Below are 11160 nucleotides of genomic sequence, written 5' to 3'. Positions count from 1 at the left end.
TGCCGCACATAGTGGCTATACAAAGTGTTAAAAACTTAAGTAAGCAGCTACTTAAAGGTATTCAGAGCCTATTTTTATTTAAATCAATTAAGTATTATAGTTTTATGGTGTTTTGCTCTTTAAGCATTTTTATATAAGAAAGCACATAAAAGCGGCCGGCTTGTGACATACCCGAGGTGATTGTACATACCCCAGTGCAAGCGGGGCGGTGGCTGACCGCTTTGAATAAGTTCTCTCCACCGCTTCCTCTTTGGGCCAAGATTTCAAATCTGTCCAGCAAATGAGATTCATGCACTTGAGTAGAACGGGCAGATCTGGGATTAAATAATCAGACCCGCTGTTTACATTCCTAAGGCACCTTGCTGAGTTGTCAGTGAGGTAATGACTGAAGTTACCCCACATCAGTCAGCCAGTTGTAACTGCTTCCATCACCCTTGTCCTTGTCGAGAGACCACAAAAGGATTCTAACCACCTTCAAGTATTTGACAACATCCACATTATACACCCTCCTTTCAGTCAGCACAACAAGGGCACTGTCGACCTTTTCGCATATACCTTCGGGTCGACCATAATGGCTGCTTGTTTCCATGTTCAGTCAGACGGTAAGCAAATCAATCAATTCAGACACGGAGTACCCTCTATTTAAAGTCGAGAGCCACACCTCGAGCTTTCTAACATGGTCTAGACATAATTCCCCCATCAACTTCACAAGTTGTATATAGGGAGGATTGTACGCAATGTTTTGACTCTGTAGTATGCGTTTCTCTCACAATACTTACCGTGCTGCATGCAAGTTGACGTCAGTAGGATCAGAGTTCTGGAATAAATGTTTGCCTCTCCTGTTTCAATGGCGGCTGTGCTCATGATAGAAATCATGCTCTTCTGCACTTCAAAAGATCTGGCCATCCACTAGCCCTCAATATCAAACGGTCGCGCAAGAAGGTTCAAGTAGGTTGCCTGTCAGCATCATACATGGCTTTAATCGGCAACTAACACCACATGGTAGAGAGATGAGCCACCCCAGAAAGTTTCCAAACTTGCAATTGCTGCTGAAACCGATGAGGACCGATATGACACAAGCACTCGAGTTGTCTGTTACGATTGCTGCCAGGATGATATTGATCAATCGAGTGGCAATCTACCACCTGTTATTGACGGGGTTCTGACGGCAATGACTTTTTCCAGAAGGGAAGAAGTCAAAGCCTGGGAGCAAGAGTTCATCCCCTGTGAACATACTCTTTGCGTGGAGCAAAGCAGCTCGCGGCAACTTGAATCGCAAGGTATATCTAAGCCTTGACCAATTTCACTTGCAGGAATCTGACGGGTATACATCCAGAACTTGCGCAATGTTCGATGTGCAATCTCAAGGAAAACCTTTGGCTATGTCTAGAATGTGGTAACCTTGGCTGTGGTCGAAGCCAATTTGGTGGCGTGGGCGGCAATTCCCATGGACTTGCGCATTTTGAAATGACCTCGCACGCTGTTGCAGTAAAGCTTGGCTCAATAACAGCCGAGGGATCCGCTGATATCTTCTGCTATAAGTGCAATGAAGAAAGGACCGATCCTGATCTTGCCCAGCACCTCGGACACTGGGGTATCAATTTAGCGGACAGAGAGAAAACGGAGAAGAGCTTGATGGAAATGCAGGTTGAGCACAACCTAAGATGGGAGTTTTCAATGACTACAGAGGATGGTCACGAACTTAGACCGGTATTTGGTCCTGGTCTCACTGGCCTCAAAAACCTTGGGAACAGTTGTTACCTGTCAAGTGTGATACAGTGCCTCTTCAATTTGCCACATTTTCAAGACCGGTACTATCATCCCAGTGAAGAGCCCCCATTGACACAGAAGCCAGCCGAAGATCTTGAGACGCAGATGCGCAAACTGGCAGACGGAATCCTATCTGGTCGTTACTCCAAACCTGCCACCGATGTAAGGGCCTCGCCTGAAACAGCTGAAGTTCCGCATCAGAATGGCTTAGCACCAGCCATGTTTAAACACCTTGTTGGTCGTGGTCACGAAGAGTTCTCTACAATGAGACAGCAGGATGCTTTTGAATTCCTCCTCCATCTTTTTAAGCTTGTCAGCTTGTCTAACCATACAGGAGGATCCTTTAATCCAGTAGAGCCGTTTGCCTTTTCTGTAGAGCAACGTCTCCAATGCTTATCTTGCAGAAAGGTGCGATACAAAGTGGATCAGCAGGATAATGTTTCCCTTTCTGTTCCTGCTCGCCGTACAAACTCTGGACAAGGCAAGGATACCGTCGCCAAGTTCGAAAGTGTGACCATCCTAGAATGTCTTGATACCTTTACGAGTGAAGAAAGAGTGGAACTGCGCTGTCCTTCCTGCCAGAGTGAGGATGGTTTCTCCAAGCGCTCATTCTTTAAGACATTACCGCAGGAGCTGGTCATCAACGCTCGACGGTTCGAAGTTGTGAATTGGGTACCAACGAAGCTCGACATTCCTGTCGAAGTGGACGAAGGTCCGATAGACTTCACTAAATATCTCACCCCCTTCCCTAGCGAGGGCGAAGAGCTTCTCCCGGATGTCGAGGCGCCTACGCCAACATTCACTCCTGACGAAATTGCCCTCAGTCAGTTGCTCGGCATGGGATTTCCCCGGACCAGAAGTGAAAAAGCGCTCTACATGACAGGCAATTCGGATGCCGAAGCTGCCATGAATTGGTTGTTTGCGCATATGGAAGACCCTGATATTGATGAACCTCTAGTTCAGAAAGGCCTCGCTCAGCCGGTGAATGAGCCACCACACGATGCAGCTAAAGTGCTGCAGCTGTCCGAAATGGGTATTGATGCTGATCGAGCCAGGATCGCCTTGGCTGCAGTAGGGAATGATGTCAACAGAGCAATTGATTGGGTTTTCAGTCATCCCGAAGACACGATAGAAGTGGGAACCGTTCCTCAAGCGACTGAAAGTCCTAGTAACGGTGCCGTCGGTTTCGATAGTACTCCAGCTCTTTACCGCCTTCATTCCATAGTGTGCCACAAAGGCTCCTCTGTACATGCTGGGTAAGTGGGTACTGAAGAGATTCGATCAATGCTAACCTGGAAGAAGACACTATGTTGCAGTCGTGCGCAAAACTTTGCCAGGTGAGGAAGGCCCTTCTTGGATCATGTGTAATGATGAGAAGGTTGTGCAGGTGGACGATGTACAGGAACTGAAGAAGTCTGCCTATCTTTACTTCTTCTCTCGGGTCTAGACCCGATATGAAGCACCATCAATCCCGTTCTAAGAGTGTCCTAGATGGAATTTAACGTCGGTTACAGTTGCTGTAGGAAGATGCCAATTATTGGATCTTAATGTTGAGTCTTAGAAGTGCATATTCAGACCATACACTTCTGGCACACAGATTAACTGCGGACGTACAAGAGGGCGTGTAAAGCCTTATTATGTATATGCATGAGGGACCCGTTTTGGAACGGACTATGTCATCTTGGAACAGTTTATTCTAGTCACGAAGATATGCGTCCAACATGTCAGCTATTCAATGCATTTGCAAAATTTATCATTCAGAAGCATAATTAAAAGATAAGTCTATACGAGTTTCCTCTCAACGGTATTAAGTGAAATGAATTAGAAGCCCTCAAGGTATTGCAGCTTTCGCATGATGATAAAATCTGTATTCAGATTGAACAGCTGCTTGAGTTGCAGTGCCCAAGGGCTTCAGATGAATGTCTGCACATGAGCGCAAGTAGCAATCGCATCATTGGCCCTTCTTCATATCCCCAGCAAGTTTTGTTTGTCTTCTGCGCTTGATCGCCTCCGGAGAATACTCAGTATCCAACATGTAGTCCCACCACCTGAAGCTGCTGGAGTAATTGCCAACGAACTTCTCATGATGGAGATCATGGTGATCGGCCCCAGCCCAGAAGGGGAGGAAATGGTGGAGACTCCAAGGGAATTCATAGCCACTGTGTGCATCTATTGCCTGGAACAGCCGCAAGACAATCCAGATGTACATGGTGAAAATATGCAAGTCCCCAGTCATCGCACACCACAGAATGGGACAGCCAACCGTGCCAAATCCTAGGATCATGACTTCAATAGGCGAGGCGTACTCAGCAGCCATACCAAAGGGCGCTGAGTACTGGTGGTGAATCTTGTGGATGCCTTTGTAAAGTGGTCCCCAGTGGAGAGCGCGGTGAGAAAAATAGTGCCACGTGTCTTCAAGGACAAAGAATATAGCGATCTGGTAAGCCATGGTCCAAATCGAAGGAAATGGGACAGAAGTTGAGAGGCCGAAGAATTGGGCCATGGGATGGAAAAGCCTAGCCAAGGTAAGCGGCTATATCAACTGAATTAAGCAGCATGCTGACTGGACTCACCAGATTTGAGGCAACTCGACGGTGAAATGGCTTAAAAGCACGAACTTCGCACAGTCCCACTGTTCGCGCAAGGACGGAACTTTGCTCTATAAGAAACTGTCAGTTGACATCCAACCCCGATTGCCAGTGACTATGCATACACTTTGAATCTTATAACCCTTGAAAAAGCCCAGGCTGTCTATGAAGATCCATGGCAGCGATCGTCCAAAATAGACAAGTTCATGCATCATGAAGGACATGATACCTGTCGCAAGAACATCGTTCTGCATCCAGGCGTACCATGCCGTCCAGAGCCGTTCCACGACATTGAGATGGGTGTTATATTTGGAAATTTCCTCAAATTGGCCCCAATAGGTTTCCGGGGTTGAAAACGACGTCGTATTCCTATCAAATCTTAGAGGTAATCGAGTGGCATTGCGTAGAGAAGGCTCACATTTTTTAAAGCAGGTGGTCAGCTTCCCTTCAGCTACTCCTTCCCAGGTTCCTTCGATAAGGGGCAGGCGAGCGAGAGATTAGGAAAGCAATGGGGTTGAGGGTTTGGACGAATAAAAAGCTATTCGAGTAGAGAAGAAAACGTGTAGTGAGGGCAGATCCTCTGGATAACACCGGGGGAGGGAGATATGAACTCTGTAAAAGTAGTTGGTAGGTACTGGACAGTATTTCAGAAAAGCCGGGTAAAGAACTGCGCCATCAGGACTATTGTTCCCGGGGTGGCGAGATTTCTTCGGCAACCCCCTGGCCGCGACCTTTCCAGGCTGGCACCACTGCCTAGCCGATTGGGGCCGATGTTAGCTCCACCCGGTTGGGAATGGCTTGGTTCGATCTCCAATCACCACGGGCCAGTATCAAACATACTGACCATTCTTTATCCTTAGATCATCACCGCCTTTGAATGAAGAGAGACCGTTGGTGCTGCCGTGGTCCGTGTGCGATATAAGGCACAGTACCTGTAGTTCCCCTTGCAGAGAGAGCCTTGCAGAAAAAGAAGGTTGTGTGTACGTATATTTATGAGTAACGTGTGGCTGCCCGGGTGCCCTGGCTTCGGGGTTCCAAGTTCTAACTCTCTCGTTTCCCTACCGCCTTGAGCAAATCTCGTAGCAGTCACTCCCTATTATGAGTAGTTACACCTTCAAGGTAGGTTTGTAAGTCTACTTTATCTTACTATGTATAATTGAAATACGGCTAGGGATGAGAGAGCCAAAGCGTTGAGTGACCCATCGGCTGGAGATGTCCACAATTGTTACAGACACAACAACACATTTGTATATTATCCTGTACTTAGAAGAGGTCTGAGGTACTTATGTAGGTCATGTAGATCTAGCTGCCAGGCTATTTGACCAGTGAAGAGGGAGAAAGTTCTGAATGCCCAGTGATGGTAATAACTTCCTCGTCTGAGTGTCTGCTGGATGTATGTCTGGCACCGGCCGCGGGTTTCCTACCATAGTTTGTATGTACTGTACTGTGGTGGCACGGGCGACGAGGACCCCGCCTTCCTTGATTTCCACCGGTACCTGGTCTTTATGCATTAGTACTAAGTTGTTGACTTCTTACGTGTCTAGCGTATCGGTAAGCGAACGGATCAGGCAAGCGAACCCATATAAGAGATGATTTTCAAAGTTCTAATAGATCGAACCAATCCATCCTATATATATAGAAGATTTGAATACTCTCTTAGTCTACTATGAATAAGTTTTGTAAGCTTAGAAAAGTAGAGAATACCTCATTATAACCAAGGTACTAATGCAGACATTGGTATCAAATTATGTAACTGATTACCTTTGTAATCAACCTCTAGAAATGTATATCATCAGGCATCAGAATTATTCTTTAGAGTCTATATATCTTAAAAACTAAGTAAAAAGCCCTTAGACTATTCGTATATTATGATGGAGATGTTTTATATTTGAGAGGGTACGTATTTCTATAACGGTTACAGGATGATCCGCTCGCACTTACCGGTCACGTTAATTTCGTGTACTACGTAACTTATAAGTAAAGTCAAGGACAAGCCGAGATACAATAATCTGCTTACTAAATATGACGCCATTGGCTGACGGTTAGGTACTTTTGTTCCCTGGATTTCCTCCTCGCAACGAGTGCTGGACTTAAGTTGAGCCTTGGTGCCTCGAGTAAATCCCCACCATGTTCGTGGTCAATAAGTAAGTACCTCTTCTTTGTCAGTCGCTCTAGATCTTTGCTTATTTGACAATAGCATAGTCTATAACCTCGATATACAACTTCACAAATTACAGCAGCGCATCACGAAAAGCTCAAATGCCGAGCTCCAGGAAACCGCCAGCGATGTTAGCCGAATCAAGGACATAGAAACACTGGAGCGCATCTCGGACTCGCTTTCTATAGAATCACGTTCACAGTCGGCTTTGCGCGCCAGTCGCATTGCGCGGTTGATCTCCGAGTGTCCACAGACTCGGGCAGTATGTGGCCAGTCCTCAGGTCTTCCCTCGTCCAGTCCAGTCGTAACAGATTTATCTTGGATTGTGGCCGCTAGGGCTGCTGTTCAAACATTTGGATTAGTCTTGGAGTCGCTTTCGGAGAACACCCTCGCCATCACCGATGAACTCACTTACTGGGACAGTCTTCTAGAATCTCAATGGTACATGGGACTGTATACTGCGCAGACATTCCCTGTGTGGCTCTGGCACAATCTTGGACATCAATCCTCTGCCTGGTCTTCCACCGGGATATGGAACCGAGCAATTCGTACCTCAAATGCATGGAATCATTTTTACCACTCCGCCCGTCGGTGTGTAATCTCTACGACAATGTCTACTGTGCGAAAAGGATTACTGCATCCACTTCTTGCATCCAAGTTGGAGGTACGCCAGAAACGGAAAATGCTGCATATGGTGAAAGATGTCAATGCCAGTGCACTGGGAATCCTGGTAGAACGGTGCCTTCAGATTGACCTTGATGACGATCTCACGGGCAGCCATGGTGACAGCTCTGTTAGTGATGAATGGTGCAGTAAGATTATTAACAGTGTGACTTTGTTGGGATTAGTACTACAGCATCTGGCCTCTGGTGGCACACTTCATGAATTCGAAATGAAAACTACCACGGCCGCCGAGAAAGAGGGCTCGTTCCTTCACATGCATTCTAACGGAACCATGTGTCCTAGAGGACCTCACTATGTTATTGAAAAACTCGATCAAATAAATCGGACATTGATTCCACAGTACCTTGCGCTTACACAGAAAAGCACCAGTGGGCTTGGGCGACCTTCATTCATAGTGCGTTACTGGCTCCCATTTTTACTTGCGACTTTGTCAACCAGTACAATTCTCGAAATATTCAAGGCTCGACGCCGTGAACTTCTGGGGTGGATCACAGATATCGGATCCACAACAATTGAGTTCTGGAACAACTGGGTCGTGGACCCACTGAAGCGACTCGTTGGTACAATAAGACACGATGAGAAGAGCGAAATCGCGTTGATGAGCAAGAATAGTCTTGAAGCAGATCGGGCTAGCTTGGAAAGAATGGTGGTAGATTTCGTCCTAGACCATCGCGAGCCCAGCGATGAGTCTCTCGCATCCGCAGATATGAACATGATCATGAACAAAGTCAGGGAAGGTGATCTCACACCTGTGTTGAGGGCGTATGAGAAGGATTTACGAACTCCGTTCATTGGGACTATTCGAGGTGACTTAGTACGAGCCCTCCTGATACAGATACAAAAGACAAAGGTGGATGTCGAGATTGCTGTTGGGGGCATCGATGCTTTGCTGAGAAGCCAGGAGCTGGTATTTGGGTAAGTATTACCCGACTTTCACAGGTAGGTGCGATATTGACAAGCCATAGTTTCGTTGGATTGACCCCTGGTCTATTGGTTTCGTATGCCTCCGTTCAGTGGCTCTTCGGCTTGTTTGGCAGCAGGAAGGGCTTGCGCATTGGTCGGCGGCAGCATGAATTAAGGCACGCACTGAGGTTAGTAGGCTATTCTAGCGAAGTCGATGACGAGTCTAATGAGGCCCAATCCAGACAAGTTCACCGTACCCTAACTTTATCGACTGTGACGGCCAGCGGAACCCTAGCCTTCAAAGACTACGGTCTGCTGATATGCAACACCGAGATTTTACTTCAAAAAGCACGAGCTATGCTTAGAGGCGCTGACATCCATGCCTTCCAGGAAGACATTAATGACATCATCGGCAAAACAAGCGCGGAAAAACAAATTAAGGTTGTTGAGCGGATGGGTTGGGTTTATTCCCGATGGCTGTAAGACTATCTTCAGCGTGCCTTGCTAGCACACAGCCATAGAAACCAATGATGACTCGACTGGACCAATCTGCTAGGTACTGTACATGGTACTCAAGTCATCTCATCTGCATTGAGAATGACAATTGCAACACCTTAGTTATTGTTGGGTTGTATAGACTCTTAAGGTCTGACCGTCACCGGCCAGACCCAACGGGTAGACAGTAGCTGAGGATGCCCTTTCTAAAACCATACATATCATGGATGAAATAGGCAGCGGAAGGGAGAGGAGGGACTGGCAATTCTAGCTGGTTATAAGTAATAGTGACCGACCCACATATCATTGCTTGTTGTACTGAATATAGCAAAGTCGACAGCTCCATTCTTCCAATATTAATTAGATATTTGTTGCTTTGCGCCGAATTAATGCAGGACAATCTACTCGGAGGCTGATATTGGGGGTTCTTTCTGAATTAGATGATCCTTGTGGCGGGCCTGTGTATGTATGGGGGCAAGCGGTTCGATACTGTGGTGTTACTGGTCTGTGTATTACCAGTGGATCTACGGAGTTCTACTCCGCCTTGGGCCTTCTTTGTACACGCAACTTATCAGGGCATCCCTAGCTTACTCTCAAACTCGCCATCTTATCACAGGCATCGTTCAATATCATACACTCTCCAGGACGCACAATCTTCACCCCACATTTCTTCAGGATCTGTTCGGAGTCGATTTAGAGATCGGAGGTAACGTTAGCCCACAAGGATTCTGAACCCACTTTCCTTTGTCTCCCGGTCCCGGCCCCTGAGCCCCCGTACTCCCGGCCAAACGATTGAATCATCGGAGTCCTCCAAACTACCATCACTTGGTAAAACCAAGCCTTTCCGAGGTCACATCTGAGCGCTGTGTGTGAGAAGCTCTCACAGACCATTTTAGGGTAATTGCACCTCCGAAGAAAATTCCAGAGAAGTGACGTACTAATAGTCATCAGTCAAACGGAAACCGAGGAGGCAGGGTTGAGCGGCGAATTACGGAGTAGAAAGCAACACCTGCTTGGATCAGACTCAATTCTGAGCACGAGCTCCTCACGCGGGGTAATTCTTGAAGCTTGACTTTGCTGGACCTCCGTAGTCAGGGCCAGTCCATAATGGCCGGTACAAGGAATTACGACTTTTTGGTAGGTGGCAGTTTCCTCTCTAGTGAATCATATTTCTAATCTTACTTATACTCAGATCAAACTGTTGTTGATCGGTGACTCGGGCGTCGGTAAATCATGCTGTCTACTGCGATTCAGCGAGGACTCATTCACTCCGTCGTTCATTACCACTATTGGCATTGATTTCAAGATCCGCACTATCGAACTCGATGGCAAGCGCGTGAAGCTCCAAATATGGGATACGGCTGGGCAAGAGCGATTCAGAACAATTACAACAGCTTACTATAGAGGAGCAATGGGGATTCTCCTTGTTTATGATGTCACTGATGAACGGTCGTTCCAGAGTAAGGAGTCCTTTTGGAATTACTAGCATGAGTAATATGCTAATGATCTAACTCATTGAATCAGATATCCGTACATGGTTTTCCAATGTGGAGCAACATGCGAGTGAAGGTGTTCACAAGATACTTATTGGCAACAAGTGTGATTGGGAAGAGAAGCGAGCAGTATCGACCGAGCAAGGCCAGCAGCTAGCGAACGAGCTGGGTATTCCATTTCTAGAAGTCTCGGCCAAGAACAACATCAACATTGAAAAAGCTTTCTATGATCTTGCTTCAGATATCAAGAAAGGAATGGACACATCAAAGTCTGAGCAGGTCAGCTCTCAGGGCGTTAGTATAGACCAGCAAGGTTCTGGCTTGAACGGCAACACAAGCGGAAAGTGTTGCTAATCTCAATTCTCCACTCTGAATGCTTCAAGTTCTCTCCCTCCTGTTCCTCTTTGGCCCTACACCTTGCCCCACATCTGGCCGATTCACGTGTCGTGGATGGAATATACCAAAGCTCTCACACTCCAGTAGATGCTAAGGAAATAGCCTGGTCGTATGAAAGTCTTGGTGCTAAGACTTACGCCTAAGTGAAGGTACAACACTGTTATTTCTGCAATTTGTCTCTTTCTGCTTGAAACCTCGTGTGTTTAACAATGCGTCGCTTTAGCTATATTACACTACTGCTCTCGAAACAGGCATCGGCCCGCTAGATCTGTCATGAAGCAAAGTAGCCGACTCCCAGGGATACATTCATTGGATAGATAGTATGGTGGTATCTTCCCCCCGGAAGCGATTCGCGGCATATTTCCTATCTCCAGCATTTCTAGCTCTTGATATAATGGGAATGGTGCTTGGAATGGTAACAATGTATTGGTTGTTCTGCTGTAAGGGCTATATATGCAACAACACGGGCTCATTCTATGTTATGGGTATCATACTCATACATCATCAACGGTAATCATATGTACTCGGGGCGGCATTTCAGAATTTCGGCAACTGTTGATAGTATTTATATCAGTCATTGCTTTGGTATACAGAGTCTCGGACAACGATCGTACTCGGTGTCAAGACGAATATAATTTGTTTAGAATGACAAACCGTCTAATCTCAGTAACAG

At 46.6% G+C, this 11160-nt stretch overlaps 4 protein-coding genes across 4 annotated transcripts; 3 read left to right on the top strand and 1 right to left on the bottom strand.

Annotated features, from left to right (window-relative positions):
* The first annotated feature begins 536 nt into the window (after positions 1 to 536).
* Positions 537 to 3370, top strand: BO86DRAFT_388476 (ubiquitin-specific protease UBP14). The gene is made up of 6 exons (XM_025671860.1): positions 537 to 602; positions 686 to 753; positions 808 to 948; positions 1007 to 1280; positions 1337 to 3026; positions 3073 to 3370. Exons 1-6 carry the CDS (start codon positions 572 to 574, stop codon positions 3215 to 3217), a joined length of 2349 nt encoding a protein of 782 aa, XP_025528865.1. The 5' UTR covers positions 537 to 571; the 3' UTR covers positions 3218 to 3370.
* An 83-nt stretch (positions 3371 to 3453) lies between these two features.
* BO86DRAFT_447552 (sterol desaturase family protein) lies at positions 3454 to 5034 on the bottom strand (the record flags this gene model as incomplete). The annotated part of the gene is made up of 4 exons (XM_025676592.1): positions 3454 to 4286; positions 4344 to 4429; positions 4484 to 4727; positions 5027 to 5034. The coding sequence occupies 4 exons, from the start codon at positions 5032 to 5034 to the stop codon at positions 3722 to 3724; spliced, it is 903 nt and encodes a 300-aa protein (XP_025528864.1). The 3' UTR covers positions 3454 to 3721.
* Positions 5035 to 6397: 1363 nt separating this feature from the next.
* BO86DRAFT_336886 (NCA2 family protein) lies at positions 6398 to 8894 on the top strand. Its single transcript, XM_025668929.1, has 4 exons — positions 6398 to 6502; positions 6556 to 8115; positions 8166 to 8291; positions 8346 to 8894. Exons 1-4 carry the CDS (start codon positions 6486 to 6488, stop codon positions 8584 to 8586), a joined length of 1944 nt encoding a protein of 647 aa, XP_025528863.1. The 5' UTR covers positions 6398 to 6485; the 3' UTR covers positions 8587 to 8894.
* Positions 8895 to 9491: 597 nt separating this feature from the next.
* On the top strand, positions 9492 to 10546 carry srgA (Rab family GTPase srgA). Its single transcript, XM_025677541.1, has 4 exons — positions 9492 to 9495; positions 9550 to 9735; positions 9791 to 10058; positions 10123 to 10546. Exons 2-4 carry the CDS (start codon positions 9706 to 9708, stop codon positions 10443 to 10445), a joined length of 621 nt encoding a protein of 206 aa, XP_025528862.1. The 5' UTR covers positions 9492 to 9495; positions 9550 to 9705; the 3' UTR covers positions 10446 to 10546.
* The last annotated feature ends 614 nt before the right edge of the window (positions 10547 to 11160 follow it).

The sequence above is a fragment of the Aspergillus japonicus genome, assembly GCF_003184785.1.
Source record: "Aspergillus japonicus CBS 114.51 unplaced genomic scaffold BO86scaffold_17, whole genome shotgun sequence".
Taxonomy (NCBI): domain Eukaryota; kingdom Fungi; phylum Ascomycota; class Eurotiomycetes; order Eurotiales; family Aspergillaceae; genus Aspergillus; species Aspergillus japonicus.
The sequence above is the reverse complement of the archived record's forward strand: the minus strand, read 5'-3'. Positions and strand labels throughout refer to the sequence as shown.